General features: G+C 44.7%; 1 protein-coding gene across 4 annotated transcripts in view; it reads right to left on the reverse strand.

Moving 5' to 3' along the window:
* LOC105894203 (metabotropic glutamate receptor 4) overlaps positions 1-17,687 on the reverse strand; it is a 180,184-nt gene that overhangs the window by 130,097 nt on the left and 32,400 nt on the right. For 3 of the 4 annotated variants that reach the window (XM_031566580.2, XM_012820683.3, XM_031566581.2), the window contains exon 2: positions 2,024-3,145. In XM_031566580.2, the coding sequence (XP_031422440.1) occupies positions 2,024-2,587 (564 nt within the window). In that variant the 5' untranslated portion in view covers positions 2,588-3,145. Of the gene's footprint in view, positions 1-2,023; positions 3,146-10,807; positions 11,981-17,687 lie in introns of those variants that run through there. The other variant, XM_031566579.2, reaches the window with a different exon arrangement.

Raw genomic sequence — 17,687 nt, forward strand, 5'->3', positions numbered from 1 at the left:
CTGAATGCATACACACTGTAACTTCACAAACAAAGACAGAGAAAGTGGAACACCATGTGTATAATTTTTTTTTAGACAAGCTAGCACTGAAAAATAGGTAGGTAACTAAACCAGCCAGAAGCTTATCAAAAGAAACGGTGTGCATCAGAGCCAGCATCTCTTCCTGCTTATGCTTGACCCTCTCTAAAGCAACAGAACATTATCCAACATACGAGCCCTTACGGCTGCAGTTCCTAAACCCTATTACATACTGCACTTACATGTTGACCTGACCTCCCCGTTCTCTTCATAGTATGGCAAATCACTCCACTGGGGATGAGCAAGAGTACAATGGGTTTCCGGTGATCATTAGAATATACTGGACCATCCAGGGGAAGGACGCCATTTGAGCGAAAATCAAAAAGGGAACTCTGCATGCCCCTAACGAGGAGGGCGATCGGGCAATCTCACAGTAAGGCGCTTGTAGTGGGGAACAGAATCTCTGAACATCTTCAAAGCTTCCCCGCCACGTGACACAGCAGGACCCGCAGCTGCAGGAGACCCATTTGTAGTTTCCTCAGACTGCCATTGCACCTTCAAAGCATTCAGAGCGTCTGTACTCCTTGGCTTTTTGAATTTGAATGGAGTTTGAGAAGGGCTTAAAAGGTCCTGATCACAGCATATTAGTCTTAGGGCAGCGGGTGCTGTGGTGGGGTACACAGTAGCTCCCTAGTTGGAAACTTGCTTTAATGGCAGACCCTCGCCCGACTGAATGGGGTTACAAAGATGGTGCTTTGTGCCTTGGAGAATTACAACTGAATGGAGTGTTCCAAATGAGAAGTATTGCCTGGAAAAAGCCAATACATACTTAAACGTTTATATACAAATGACTAAATGACTGTCAATGTCACAGTAAATCAAGAACTAATATTGGTTTTATTTGACTTTTTTGACATAAATATTTCTGTGTGTATATTTACAGACTACTGATGGTTTTTCTCAAAATAATTTTTTATAAAGAATGAATACATTTTAAACAGAAAAGCTTTGAGCCAATTTCGACATATTCGACTATATTCATCATGGAACTTATTCATTTTCAGAGGTACAAGTACTGTGCATTCTTTGTGCCTTTTGTGCAAGCCGGCATCCTTAAAACAATTCAGATTTTTCATTTCTGAAATGTAATAACTCAAACAACTCATCGGGGCTTCCCAGTAAGGTCACATGCATGATTTCCTCTATTTAATTACATGAGACATCAGAAAGGCCCTGTCCCTAATGAACGTCATTAGTCTGAAAGGCTGACACGATGAGACACCTCTCCACGGACAGGCAAGAAAATATGGCAGAGAGGATTCTCTCAGTCGGGTTATTTAAAGATGGATTCCACCAGTGGAGACAGATGGAGGGCTCTCAAAAGTTTTAAGTCCTAACCTCGGGTATTTTGGAGCGGCTTTGGTGGGGGGAAAGATCAGCCTTTCACACAGTGCCACACAGTCTGACTTGTTCAGCCTAAGTCCTGTCACTTCAGTCGAGACAGTTGTTAAAAATCACCTTGTGTTCCTCTTGAACTTCTGACTAATCCTTCAATGAGTCAGTACATGAGTCATGAATCTTGGGGCACTGAAAACACAGTGCTCTTTTGCAATTTACCACAGTTGAGCTGCGTTTCACTTCATAAATATTCCAACAATCACATTAGTTTCGACCTGCCAATACTGCAATCCCATGGAGTGTAATGTTTGCATTAATGCTGAAATGTTTTGCCACTGAAGGCACCTCTACTGATAATAATCATATTGAGATGGTGTGCAAGTGTCACCCCGAGCACAGAAAGTAATTTAGTCCCAGCACTGAGATATTTACTATCACTGAGAGTGGGAAAAGCACTCGGAGTGCAGACAAAATAGGCAAACAAACATGACACAACAAATGTAAAGCAAGAAAAAGTTTCACACTAATATTCACTCACAAGGATTCGCACACATGACACTTGACGCACGAAGGCTTGATTGGAAAGACAAGCATAGAGGCGGCCTACCTTAAAGAGACGCAGGATGTTGGCCACCATGATGGACACGGAGCTGGACGAGGCTCCGATGACGCCCACCACGCGCTCTGGCTTGGTAATGATGGGCGGCCCGCCGCTCAGGCACTTGACATCTGTGCTGTCCTTCTCGATGAGGGCCTGCACGAAGGTGAGAGACTGCTCCAGGGCGTGGGTGTCGCGCGAGCACGTGTCCAAGATGCGCGCACCCAGCGTGATGTTGGGCAGCAGCTCGTTGTCGTTGTTGATGCGGTCCAGCGCAAAGAGCATAGCCTCCAGCCGGTGGATGCCCTTCTCCTTCTTCAGCTCACCGCAGGCCTTGCCGTCATGGCCACGGGCGTGCACCGGGAACAGGCCGCCCAAGGAGATGTCGCCGTCAATGCGGATGGAGTTGAGGTGCGTGTGGCCCGGCGCCCGGGGCTTTGCCGCCCGACTGACCGCCACGAGGAGTAGGAGTACCCAGGCCGCCACAATCAGCAGCCGACAAGAGCCGCCGCTGCTGCTGCCTCGCCGGCGCCAGGTAATGAAGTCTATCAAACGGCCCCCAGGCACAGACATGGTGAAGGCTAGACTCTCATCAAAAACACGCCTGTTTGCCTCGAAGTCAAAATGAAAACCAGAGGGAAAAAAATTTGGAAAAAACACAACCCTGAGAAGTGTTATAGGTTAACTGCGATATCCCTTCTGGAGCAAAACTCAAAAAATCTTCAAAAATCTGCTCTCGTATCTCTCAGTGGCTTTGGCAGCACGACAGAAAATACTAATTACTTCAGGGATATCTCCTTTGAAATTTTTTACTTCTTTGACTGGAGTGTTTCACTCACTATCTGGCTCTCTCTCTTGGCCGGGGGTGAAGGGAGGTTTCTCCGAGAGCTAAGCAGACTGACACAAGGAGTGAGCCTGTCCATAGAGAAGTCCCTCAGAAGGCATCAGGAAGAAAGGTGGAGAGTAAGCTTCTTTTCCTTCCTCCTCAGGGAGAGGACTCTTCTCTCGGTTCTTACCCTACGGGGGCAAAAGGGAGCTGCTGGGGGTTTTTTTTTCAATCTGATTTTTTTTAATCAATCCACTCTGAGTTTCACTGGCATGTCCTCAACAGGCCTCTGTACAAATACAATCCTGCAAGATAAATGAGAGATAGAGTGAATAAAGGGCACAGTGAGAAGATGTGTCAGAAGAACATATATACCATCTTTTTTTTTGCAGCTCTGACAGATGGCCTGAATGATGATGTTCCTTTTTTTCCCTATCTTTTATTCACTTTGGATCCTCTGTTGCACATCCCCTTGTGATTTCATGAAATGCCTGGATGTAGTTTGAACAGCCCTTAACTCCTACACAGTGATTTCCAATCTAATGAATGTCAGAGACACTTTTCATAAACAACCCACAGTTGGCAAGAACAACCACTGTTCTCCCCGTTTTGTATTTAAAGCTGCACTCATGGTATCACATGCATATACAGTGTTTCCTGATTGCTGACGCACTATCACCTGTTCCTTCGGCAAGAAAACCTATAGCTCTGCCTCAGTTCTCTAAATATCAGGGACGTGCACAGGAATTTTGAAGGGCCTTTGCTCTGCCCTGGAGAGAAAGGGCAACACATTCATTTTTGTAACCGTCGCCGCCACGCGCGCATATTCTGCCTATATCACTTGATTGTCAAACTGTGAAATTGTCAGAGTCGATCCCTAACCGCCACCGCCACGCCCCCTCCCCCTGCACGCGTATTCTGCCAAATCACCTGAAACTGTAAAATCATATATTCTGCGATTTTTTTATACTATTTAAATAAATACAAATGTTCCTTCGGAGGGGCAACTTCAGTCGAGTAGGGCAAACGGGCAGTTGCCCGGGCAACCTTAGCCCCCTCTTGTGCACGTCCCTGTTAAAGATATGCACTTTTCACCTAGTTGCAAACACTGTTCAAACATTTTTCAATGTGTTATGCTCTACACATGCAATCAATACAATAAACTAAAGGCATCACCATCTGAACTCAATGACAACACTTTTTTTATGGTGGAAACACTATGCCACAAAATTATTAACACATCAATCAGAATTGCCGAATCAATAAATAAGGGACATAATAATTTGGAACAATGGATCCTACAATGTAGAAATTGCAAGACACCAGAGGGGTGGTGCAAGAGGCCAAGAATAAAGAGGACAATGACAAGAACAAGGTAGAGAATGACCACAATATCAAAGACAAGGAGCTTCAGATGAAATTCCTCATCATCATCCATCATGTGCTCATATGTGGGATGACTATGATGACGCTGGACAATGAGTGCAGCCAAACACAGTAAGACCATTTCACAAACTGCATCCATTTTCAACGTGATTTACATTGCTGTGACTGCAATATGTGTATTGTACTGTAAGCTGTATGCGCACCGGGACGTATTTTCCAAGGTATTTGGCAAGGGCAAACATGTTGTTTTTCTGAATCAGTCCGGAGAGGAGCTCCATCCTGTGGTTCTGATGCAGACCAGAGAGTAGTAATAGCATTGGGAATGATGCGGAGTACTTTCATTTATATGTGTATACTATGGTGTATTTTTATTCTACTGTCAATTTGGTGCATTGCTGCATTAAGTTTTTTATAGTATTGTTTGTGTTTCTGTAAGGGGGATCTGTATGTCAAAATAATGTAGATTGCCTTGAAATTACCAGGGGAGACAAACCTTTTGGTAGAAGTGTTTTAAAAGAATCCCGGTAGTGTGTAAGACACAGTAACACAAAACAGTGTGTGTTTGTCACTGCGCGTGTGTGTAAGACACAGTAACACAGTGTGTGTTTTTCACTGCTTGTGTGCGTCATCTGAGGGCAAAGTTTGATTGTGACCTGGTAGTTAGGGGTTTGTACTGACGTGAGTGTTGTTTTGAGAAAATTGTTTCAGAGAATAGCAGGAAAAACTGTAAAAAGTCACAATCAAGTGAACCGATTCCAAAGAAATCACATAGAATAGTTATGTTCACCACATTAAAAAAGCCCTCTCGTGATTGTGTTGCAGAGATGAATTATGGTTCAGGCTCCCAGAATCAATGATTCAGTGCTACTTGGCAGGAATCCATAGGCTTCCTCTCATTTGCATCCCACGCCCCTCAAGTGGAGGTCCTCAAGGGGGCTTTTTTTACAGCAAGAATTACAAAATATCACTTAAAATAAATGGAAAGAGTGCTACAGTGCTGATCATCTGTGTATCAAAACGTGAATTATTCTGACTTGGATTAAAAGCTCTAGTCTCAGTCCATACACTGTCAATGCTGATGTGTCTATCAGTATGTACTCCAGAGCTCAAATAGTAGCTCAAGGTTTCGGTGACACCAAGGTCATGAGTTTGACTCCCACGAAGCACAATGACCATACCTGTCAATCTGGAAACAGGTGCCATAAATGTATGATGAAGGATGTCCCTAGACCAGAAACCCTCCTTCCAATATCAACATGGTCCACTGTATTAGTAAAGCTATAACTACAGTATTGGGTTAAAGTTGTGGATTTCTGAATTCAACCAAGTACAGGACCTGGCTAGGTACACTTTGGCAAGAGCTCATGTTATACCACCCAGTAAATCCGAGTCTGATTATATCCTCCTTTTCTACACTCTCTCTCTCTCTCTCCATCTCTCTCTCTCTTCTCAAAATCACCCACCTGGTGGCTGTAAATCGGAGCGTTGTGCCTTTCAAGCGTCGTCCCTCTAGCCCAGTCTATTCCCATGCCCAGGAGATTGATGCACCCGGTATATTAAATAAGAGATGGAGTGCCATCAAAGCCCCGTCTGGCTGTACATGCCGCGTGTCACGGGGAAGCAGCACTCTGGAGGCTTGGAGGTGTGCTGATGGGAAGTTGATGAGGCCTTTTACAGTGTATCTCCTAACTAGAGCTTTATATTCCCTCACGCCTGTGGGTAGAATGAATGCTGTGGGGGGGTCTACTGTATCCATAGGAGAGGTTCAAAACCCCAGTTAAATAGAGAGAATACGTTGGTTAGGAACATGGAGATGTACACAATGACAGCAGTGACCAGCAAAACAGTAATAGGATGATCTTATGTTGTACTGTAATGTTGATAAAGACATTGTTTTGGGGATGTGGCAAAGCCTCACCATCCTTGCTGCCAAGCATGGTTCTACATTTATGGAGCTACACAGAGCTAGCCATCAGACTCACATAAAGGATTTATTTCCTGATTTATTTAGAGCCAAGTAACAGCCAAACCAAGACGGTACTAAAATAAATATCACCCTGAAATAAACACTCAAATAAAAACATACGTTTTAAAAGTGTAAAACACCCGAGTAGGAATCAATCAATAGTCAGTGCCACTTCATCTCAACATCTAAAACTAAGTCCAGTCTCTTCTATCAACTGTCCACCAGCTCATCACCAGGGACTTCTGACCTCTGCATTAATATTTTGACAATATTCCTCCGCAGACATTGATTTTTGTGCGGTGCGCAGGCACTGAGGTGGATAATTGGCCGTCCCGGCTCGTCCGGTGGGCCGCTATGACACGCGCTCAGCGTGAGTTGCGACGGCAGCATTTAAATAGACTCGAGCGGACATCCTCAGCCAAGCAGCAGCAGCGGCTTTTTTTATATTTTGGAAATCAAATCAAATAATAAAGACAGGGCCAGTGTGCTCCACTAACTTTACAGAGGCCCTTGCTTTGTGCTGGCTCTCTTCCCCCTACCCCCTTTTGGGATCGGGAGAAGGGCAAAATGTATATCACTACGCTCAGATCGTCCTCCTAAAACACAGCATCTATAATAGATGAAGACTTCCCAGCTGAATAGCTATATCTCATTTGAGGGGAGGCCTGATAATTGGGACCCTTCACAGTGCCTATGTGGAAGAGGAAAAGAGGAGGGGAGGAGGAGGGTGTGTGTGTGTGTGTGTGTGTGTGAGAGAGAGAGAGAGAGAGAGAGAGAGAGTGAGTGAGAGAGTGTTTGTGTGTGTGTGTGTGTGTGTGTGTGTGTGAGTGAGTGAGTGAGAGTGTGTGTGTGTGTGTGTGTGTGTGTGTGTTTGTGTGTGTGTGTGCATCTGGCTTGCCTGTTTGAGTAAAATGGGACCCAAAACGAAGAGACAGATGCCCAGGGATCCACAGAGGATGCGCATGGCTCAGTAGACTCTAACCAGCTAGGTCCGTTTGTCCCATAAACATCATCTAAGTATCTAAGTAATCCTCCTCCTCCTCCTCCTCCTCCTCCTCCCTGCACGTATGAAGCGCACAGTAAACATTTTGCTACCCAATATAATGAGCCTGATTGAATTTCCGGTGCTATTTTCTGCCTTCACAGCCTCAGCCACAGCAATCTGGGTGGCCTTAAATAGAGTATTAATTTTTAGACCGTCTTTGTTTGGCGCCCCGGCTCGTGATAATCACCTTCTCAGATACAGTTTTATGAGATTATTATCTGTGTGTCGTAACATGGGTAGGATGCAGCAGGCAGTGCCGCGTTATCTGCAGTTAATTCAAAATCCCGAGCTCGAACACTCGAGCGTTCATTATAGACATGAAAGGCAGGAGAGGAACAACACTGATGCTGTTGTTTCCGGGTGGGTGGCGAGGGGGAAATTAATTGTTCCTTTTCTCAAAAGACTTCCCTTGTGAAGTAGGGGGAAAGTGGCAGATGCACATCAGAATGATGCGTCAAGACTGATAGATGCTAGCTGCTGCCAGGGTGATGTATAGCGAACTAGCCATGGTGAAGACGAAAATTCGCGACTTGTCAGTGCAAGTGAGACTTTATTGGATGGACATCCAGCCTGTCTGTGCGAGTGTGTGTGTGTTTGTCTTCACAGACAAGTGTGCCCCCCCCCCCCCCCCCATCTCCTCCCTCCGCCAATAATCCCCCACTCCAGCACACAGACGCCCACCCAGCCAATGTCAACAGCCATGTGCTTTAGTCACGCTCCGTGCTGAAAGACTTCGGCTTCACAGCATGCGACGCGCGGTGACAACTTCACCAGATGTTTGCGGCGCAAACCCCAGAAGGAGGGCGTAAACAAATAGTGTCTGCTGAAGGTAGATGGAGGCCCAATATACACTGAGAGAGGAGATGGTTTTGAGGCCAAACCACAACCTCCTGCCCCAGGCTGAGAAGGACAGTTGAGCAAACATAATACACACATACATTCTCAGTCCCGGGAGAATTTTTTTTCTCCTTAGCTCAAACAATAGGACTTGTAATTATCTTGTAATGTTCAAGGAAAAGGTCAGCATCTAGTCTCAGCTCTGATTCTCTGTCATAGAACATACAGAGGAGATAGGAGCTATTATTTTGCAGATGAACCTGCAGTCTTGCCTCAGAGAGCTTGATGTTTCATAGACATATTAACGTATAAAGAGTTTGAATGTGGGAGTACAAGAGCCTAAATAATTCAAATGTAAATAACTGCACGGAGGTTCGTCTATCCTTGGGGGAAAAAAATAATCAAAATGAAGATATAAATTCAAATGCACGAGCAAGCATCTCTGTGATCTCTATTACACAGGGTCCTCTTCCACCAGCACGACTGTTCAGACACTCACGCTCTGTGTCTCGATTATAGGATAACTGGCAGCACAGGGGGCAACATGTTATTGTTCTTAACCGATAAAACAACCCACCGTGCTACCTGACAATGAACACACAGGCAGAAGGGAGCCCACTGCATCAGCAGTAAATGGCCCTTCACCTCGCAACTGCAGTTTGGAAACGAAAGAGAGAGACAGCCTAATTCCAGCTGTACTCAAATGAATGGATACAGAGACTAGCACCTAATGACATGTGACCCCTCCCTCCCCCCACACCTCAATCTAGCGCCGAGCAGCCATGCATCTGACAGTGATATTATAATCTGACAGGACGCCGGGTATATGGCCTCTATGCCTCATCAGCTTTACACTCAACACACAAACAGAGGAAAGGATCTCATTGGGGGGACTGAACTTATGTGTTCTGGTGTGAATGCAAATTCACCCCCCCCCCCCCCCCCCCCCCCCCCCATCACACATACGTCTGCGGTGTATATCCTTCTCATGCCATCCCACATACGTCTGCAGTGTATATCCTTCTCATGCCATCACACATACGTCTGCAGTGTATATCCTTCTCATGCCATCACACAATTGTTGTTTTTTTTCACTCCAGTTTCTTGAACAATGACTTCTTTCCATCCCATGCTGCCATCTTAAATACAGATAGGTGCTTTCACACTCACACGTATAGTGTGCTCTCTCTCACGCGCACGCACATGCACACACACGTTTCTAGAAATCAATGCCAGAGCCTCGGGTAACCATGGGAACGCAAAAAAAAACTCCTCTACCCTGACTGAACGAAGCTTCTGTGGCAGGGACTTTTATTGCAGGTGTTGAAACTAGCTAGCATAGTTAGTATTGATTTTCTGCCCGGGTGACAGAAGAGGCACGAATCTTATTCAGAGTAATATTTCTGAACAGGTAATAACCAGACACTGGTCTCTTGTGTCGCAAACAGGTTGGTTCAATTGTATGTTTAAATGACTCAACTGGCCATTTTTACAGAGATTCTTCATCTCCTGTTCCATGTTGTGGTCATTTACTACTATATTGACATCCTCTGAGAGCTCTCTTAAAGGCCATCATTACACTTAAGAGAGAGGGAGAGAGAGAGCATGTTAAAGGCTGAAGTCCCCAGTCAAAGTGAGTCCCAACAGATCCAGAGACTTAACGCTCATCCTTCCCCTGGGGCACATGAGAGAGCGTGAAGGCGGTTGGCAGTTGGCAGTCGCAGCCTGATGCCTGTTACCTAATAGATCATCTATTATAGATGAAAGAGTGAGGAGGGAGAGGCTGGATCTGAAGGACCTCACACTGAAGTCTTCTCTCTCTTTTGTTTTGGGGTTTGGGGGTGGAGGGGTAGACTGCCAGAAAAGCCAAAAGACATTCTGCAAACAATAGTGAGTTCATAATGTTGCCTACATTCTTGTGTTGCATGATAAGTCCGTTTTTGTACCACAAGTCAGTGCTGGTTGGAAGTTGGAACACAGTTGGGGTTGGAAGTTCACTGAGTAGCAAATCACTTTGGTAATATTAATCCACTTGGTTGGCCTTTAAGTCTGTGGTGAGAGTTTTAATGTCCATGTCACAAGGCCAATATATATCATCCAAGCTATTACTGCCACTGTACCTTTCCCAGGTTGTCATTCTAATCTAGAGGGTGGCTGCACCAACAGGTCTTCACAAGTATAAAGGCACAGACAGCATCAGTTCTTAGACTGGATCTGATCCACCACCAGAACTTACTAGAGTGTCCAGGTCCAAGTATTTATAGATGTGAAAACATGACAACTGTAACCTTTTTAACGGCAGCTAAACAGCATGCCTCAGTAAGCAGGTGCTATGGAGAACGGCACTGTGCTTACCAGGTAGTAAATGACAAAATAACAATTTACATAAAAAAATTTAAAAAATGAACATGGGTTCCTAGGCGTTTCCTAGGCGCATTCTAATGGCGGACGCAATGGACTTTCGTTATACTTTAAACCACCAACGGAGACCTCTACATTTCTTATTGTACATCCCCAAATAACTCTCTGAACTGGTTTATCTTGGCTGGCTTGTGTGTGGAAGCACAGGGGTGCACAGTTATCGCTAACACCATGCCAAACATTTCAATTCACGTTCATTCATCTACCGTTGATCAAAATCTCCGCTTTATTGTACAAATATTGTTCCGTCAAATCACTGTTATTTAGTTGTCTTTACATATACGTAGCATATGAAAAAGAATGACACTGTACCATAGCATGTTTAACAAACAAAGCTGAATGAGTTCTTGCCGCCATTGGATATTTTCTTGTCTTAGGAAGTGCGCGCGGGTTCCGAGATGACTTTATGGTTTGGGCAGGTTCGCGAGGAACATGGTTTCACCCTCGCGAATTCAGTTCATTATGTTGTAAGGTTTTCAAAGGTGAATGTGACTTATAACTGTTGTTATCATTGTTTTGAAGGCCTGTTTTAATTATTATTGGTACCATTTTAACTTTGTGTAATGTGTATTTCTTTGATTTCACCCCTGTGCTGTGGTGGTATGGGCCAATTAGGGAGAGTTCAGCTACCTGATAAAAGGGTTGGCATAGTTGTAGTTCGGTGAGAGTTTGTTTGGTGAGCTGATGTTCTTCTCTATCCTCCTCAGAAGTGTGAGGTTGTTATATTTGTGCTGTCTCAATTTAGGGACATTTGTACTACACTATACTATTGACTGTACATATACGGTTGTTTGTAAATATCTTTTGTTTCAATTTATATTAGTCTTTTTGTTTATTTTTTCATCTTCTTTGATTATGCACCTGGTGGAGGGCAAATAAATTACAAACTATGGAGTTTTTGTCTCCCTGATGCCTTTTTGTGCCTACCTAAAAGACTCTCAACACAATTACCCTTTGACAACCATTAAAGAAAAATAAGTCAACAAACCTCGACTAAAGTTTCACCTCAAAAGGTAGGTAGCTAATTATACAGAAACTACTGTAACCTTTTGGAAAACCTAATGGTTGAAGAAACCATATGACACCCTTGCAATGACCTACAAGCAATTACACTTAATGCCTCTGATAGGCCTACATGTTACACTTCTTTTGGTTTAATGACCAGGTACAGCTACTGTCTTAAAGTTAGACCTACTTAGCTTATGACCAGGGGCCATTGCTAAATAACTAAATACTCGCAGCTTAATGGCGATACTGTCCCAGACAGAGTCAGAACTCACCACAGAAGACTCAGAACTCAGAAGACAGGAGAGAGAGAGGCCATGAGAAACAACTTAGTAAGGCAGTGGTCAATGTAATGCTGTCAAACTGTGTAGAGATTAGATTAGATGTGCCTGCTCAACAATGAAAACCAAGACGCAGTTTACATTTCAAAGAAGGAAGTGGCAGAACGCCTTCCTCAAAACAAGTAACATGAAACACCTACCTTTTTGATCAGACACACCTAAATGAGGTGAAAGTCCGCACTCGAAGGCACCTACATCTGTGCTCATGTTATGAACTAACCAAATGAATGTGCTCTAGTAATCCAAATAGCTTTACACAATGCCCTTTTTTGATGTGCGTAAGGACCCACAGTGTGAATCTATTAAATGATGGCACCGGGAGTAAACGCTGTTGGCGCACCTGCCTGCTCGCTCTTTTCTTTCACTCACTGACCCTGTGTGCGGATTGATGGCCAGATGACTCATATGTGCTCCCACTGCCCTGAACAGCACTCAAGTCCCGACCGGGACCAGAATTCATCAGGAAAACCCAAGGGAGAGTGAGTGTTGGCGGGTCGCTGGAGGTCTGATATTGTTTCATGGCCTATAAAGCTCCTTCCATTTATCTGGCCATTTACAAAAGCACTTCACCAGTCATCGGGAGCATAGTACTTCACATACTCCATCTAAAACCTCCACTACCCCTCAGGCCTCGAGTATCATCACTCTTTTCTGCATCCTAGAGACTGAGGGAGCGGGAGAGAGAGAGAGAAAAAAGCCATGAGAAACAAAAAAAAGAAAACACTAGGAAAGAGGAGTGAGGGGCAAAGAGAATGCTGATTCACTCATTAGTAGTTTGTTCATGTAAAACTGCAATTTTCATTAACAAACAAAGTCCTGTGTGCTTCCTTGGGCTAATGAGGCGAATGATGAAATGGGCTTCTGCAGGTTCCTCCTTCTACCATATGGAGCTGCATCACAGAGGAAAGAAGCCATGGTCATGGCGTGTGTGTATGCGTATGTGTACGTGTATGTGTGTGTATATGTGTGTGTGTGTGTGTGTATGTGTGTGTGTATGTGTATGTGTATGTGTATGTGTGTGTGTGTGTCAACATAATACATATTTTATATCTACATGCATTTACCCATGCCCCCATATCGTGCTCTGTGATGTTGGCCACATTCACAGCAACTTGGAACACAAATATAAACGTTCCCATTCGTCCTATTCTAAGAGATATGTTGAGTTTCTTTTGCACAATCTGGATGTTTCTTTTCTACTTTCCTGTGTACAGTTAAGTGAACAACACGCCTTGCTTTAAAAACTGTCTGCACTAACACTAACTCTGTGCTACTTTCCATTCCTCTACGGCTCTAAACAGTGGCACTGAATTGTGTCTCAAAGTTCTACATGCATTATTCCTAGACTAATGCCATGCAGGACTTGATGAGCACCCTGTGTCAGGCCTTAATTAGAGACCTTTTCTAAATCGGATCTGAGTATGCAACACTCATTCACTGGGATTTTAATAACTGTTCAATTCCCCGACTTTTCCCCAGCATGTTCTGAATTATTTAGGGCAGAATATATTACTTGTTGGCAATGTTTGTGAAACTCACTAAAATCTCAGCTGTTTCAGCAGTGCTTGCAGTTGCTGTTGTGCAGCTTTTTTGTTGTTATTGCCATGTCTTTGAGGGTGAGGAGGATAGAAAGAGGGAATGGGGGCACAGAGGATGAGGGAAAGAGAAAGAAAGAGATAGAGAGCTGGCAACCAAGCATTTTGTACATGTTCTACTTTGCACTGACTCGAGAAAAATTTTCCTATCGCACAACAGCACTTTACAGCAACAACACAGACACACACACACACACACACACACACACACACACACACACACACACACAGCCCTTAATCAACTGGGTTGTCGGAAGGGTGAGCACATTGTGTTATAGTAAGCACTCAAATATATGATGATGTACCACTGATGCTGGTGTCACGTGATTGAGATGCAGCACACCACTGCAGCAGCTTATTCCCAGCCAGTGCTTAATGGCAGATATGCTCACATTACACCTGACCAAAGCAATAGAATCACACATTTCTGATGATTTTGCAGCGGCTCGCTTCCCGTGTTACTCCACGTCAATATGTTGCATGTTCTCACTGTTCACAATATTACACTGGAAACACAATGGATGCACGCAACCAGGAGACATGTTTTCTCTCTCTCTGTCTCTCTATCTCTCTCTCTCTCTCTCTCTCTCTCTCTCTCTGTCTCTCTCTCTCCCTTCCAACACTGTTGCTTGAGATGAGACGACGCGTTGGACAGAGGTAGCCGCTTGCCACCGGAGCCGACTCCAGACACTAAACACCTCGGCGTGGCTCTCCACTGGGAGAGAGAGAGGCTGCCAGCTCTGTGAGTGTGCGCTCCTGGCGAGGGGGAGTATTATTCTAATTGATACTCCAGACAGACACTGCTGTTCCTGCTGGCACACAAGCTCTCCTGCAGATCAATACACTGGCGTCATAGAGTGCCCTGGGAGCGGATGGAGAGAACAAGAAAGACAGAGAGAGGGAGAGAGGGAGGGAGAGAGGGAGAAAAGGAGAAAGAAAGAGAGACACTGAATGAAAGTGAGAGAAAAAAAGCGAGAAGTGCGTCAGTGTGCACTGTCGTATCTACTACGTAGACGTAATTGTCCAAGATTGTGTGATAGCAGGCAAACACTTGGCCATGCCATCAGAGACAGAGAGGCTTTGAGTCTGAGCGAAAGGTGCCCCTCTGCTGCTGCTGCTTCCACATTCTACAAAGATGGAGTCAGTTGTCACATCTGGAGCAGGCAGCAGTAAGCCTGTACGACAACACATGTGTGTTCCACACAAAAAGGAAAAAAATAGGTTCTTTCATTTCTCTATGAACGTGTAACCACATCTTCTTCTTTGGTTTTTGTTCTGATAAACAGCAGGTAATGCAGATGTGGGCTCTCTGGGCTGCCTGACATCTCTGAGTGCTCATCTCAAAAGATGGCACAGCTCCCAGGTGACATCAACAGCCCGGGGACGCGCCGCTGCCTCACCGGAGGGGTGGGGGGGGGGCTGTTGCAGGAGGAGGTTCCACCCCACATGTACCATTACACACGTCCCGGGGAGAGGGGAGGCAGATGGAGGATGGGATTTTATGGTGTTGTGTGGAATCCAGGGGGGCTTGGGGATTGCACGGTACCAGAACTCCAAATATAGCAGCGGTTTTATTTATGGTCCTGAAAAAACTGAGGTCATGAATATTGTATCAGACGCGCTTTTTGCAATTCGGCCGTACAGGGTTTTTAGCTTAGATGCATGCCTGAGTGATCACAGGAGAGTGCTTTGCCAAGGGAGTCTTCCCATTTGTCTGCGATACATTTATATCATACGTCTCCCCTCAGCTGTTCAACAGTAGGGGGGGGAGGGGTTACAGTACAGCGCTGGCCCCCGCAGATCAAACATGGAAAACTGAAGAATCTTGGAAACGATCAGATATGTTTAAATTATTCTTCAGTTATGAAACCCTTATCTGCATTATTCACCTATTTGGAGAGCTGTCTACTTCCTCTCCTCTTTTTCGGGGCTTATGAGATATGACAGCTACTTCGTGCGTTGCAGCCGCATGGTAGCAGCGAATTAGTGCGGCTGCACTTCTTGCGGGGGGATGTGTTCGTTGACACTAAGAGATGTCAGTCTGCGTGTTCCTTTGCAAGTTTGAGTCAGTACCAGCGGTTTTTCAGCGACAGCTGTGGAGTGAAAGAAAAAGATAAAGACAAAAGGGGAGTTCACATCCAACATGCACTACATCCTCCTGTCACATTGTTTTATATGCTCCTTCCTTTTTTCTCTGTTATCTCATGTGCATGTGTCGCTCTCTAACCATCGTCGCTACTAAAAGTGTTGAGAGTGGAGGATCAGCCCCCAGAGAATATCTAGCTCATTTATACAGCCAATATTTGGATCTGTCATCTGCCCTCTCTCTCTCTCTCCTTCCCTCTCTCTCTCTCTATCTCTCTCTCTCTCTGTCTCTTTGCGTCTTAGAACAGCCATCAGCGTTCAGCTTCAAAGTGAGCCCTCGCCGCCTTCGCTGCCACGACACAGACTGTAAGCTGCAATCTGAAGACTCTGTGGAGTGTGATTTTGCTCAGCAACAGCCTGTGAGATTTTCTGTAAAGTGCGACTGGGCGAGTGAGACTGAAATGCCCTGATGAAGCGTGACCTGCAGAGAGCAAGAGAGGGAGAGGGGACGATGGAGGGATGGAGAAAGTGAGGGATAGAGAGAGGGAGAGTAGGAGGAGGAGAGGGCCATGCAAAACACAAACGGGTCTCATTAACACTGCATTCAGGCTTTAATCTGTACCAGTGGTTGGTGGCAAGGATTCAAATATGCTCTTCTGTTGATACCCATTCTGTGGTGATCAGCTCCCGGGGGAAAAAATGAAAAAAGACCTGATTTCTAAGAATGTAAAACAAGCTTTTGTTGATTCTTGGACTTAATCAACCATCCACAGTATTCTAGGACACTGAGGCTCCTGCCAAGGATGAGATTATTAGGGGAGAAGGCTTCCAATGACAAATAATCTTGGTATGGCTTGGTATAGCTACTTGAACTGTTTGAATGATTTTAAATAAATGACTTTTATATTTACCTTGGAACATATTGAGTAAAATACAAAATCTATTCAGTAAAAGTGCATTCTCTACCTTTCCCTATTCAACATCATTGGCTTGTTCTGAGATTGCCAAGGCAAATTTCCCATAAAACTTAAATCCTATTTATTAACAATTTGCAAAGTGGATTTATATGCAAACCGCAGTTTATGGTAACAACCGGACACTTTACTGTAAAACATCACACAATATACCGAGTAGACATTTTTCTTATTCATACTGTGTTGTTGTTCTTTGGAGTCTTTTGAGGTTAAGAGGTCACATGAAAACAAGTGTGATTCTGTCACTGAAGAAATGGCAAGTAAATGATCTTGTAACTCAAAGTCTTCAGATGATGAAACCTGGGGGGATTGATTTTCAAGATCTATCACACAATGAGATAGCCTCTTCCAACATTAAAACTATGATATTGAGAAGTATTGTTCCAGTCTTATGGATCAATGCTTGAAGCAAGGGAATTTGAAGACCACAAACCACAGAGTGACAGAATGATTGCCAGGTTCACACACACACACACACACACACACACACACACACACACACACACACACACTGAGAGACACACACACACACACACACGTGCGCACAAACACACACACACACATACACACACATACACAAACACACACACACACTCTCATGTCATTTGGCCGTCACGGCTGGCTTGTCAGTCTGTGCCACTGACCTGAAGGTTAGCCTCGAGCTGTTTCTGTGATCTGGAGGTAAAATGGCACCCAGTGCTTCATGGCACACACCTCTGCCCTGGCCCCTTCTCCAGCAGAGACGTTTAACGTTTAGAAGCCCTATGCTGGTAATGGAACACGTAGGACAGTACATTAATACATATCGCCTAGTAAACACAAGCAGAGAGGTTTCCAAAGCACCTCTGAGATGCCACTACGCAGAGGCTTAGAATTTACAGTTTTCTGTCTCTCTCCCTAAGGACGAGCGAAATGATACACGAACTTTGAACAAATAGCTCTGGATCACTTCTAATGATGATTGTAATAACTCCATGAAACACATCATTACATTGTTTTCAGGAGGGAGCTGCCACATAATCAGTTAGATTTTCGTGTCAGAATTGGACTCCGAGTCGAGCTCCAACACCTCGCTAATGGGTGTTGGTTCAGGCTGTAATGGACAAGCAGTCATAAATAATCACTCATAACGTATCACCTTATCCGCCCCTATGCCACTGTGCTGACGACCTTCAGCGGAGAGTAATGAAGA

This window comes from Clupea harengus, chromosome 4 (assembly GCF_900700415.2).
Source record: "Clupea harengus chromosome 4, Ch_v2.0.2, whole genome shotgun sequence".
Lineage (NCBI taxonomy): Eukaryota > Metazoa > Chordata > Actinopteri > Clupeiformes > Clupeidae > Clupea > Clupea harengus.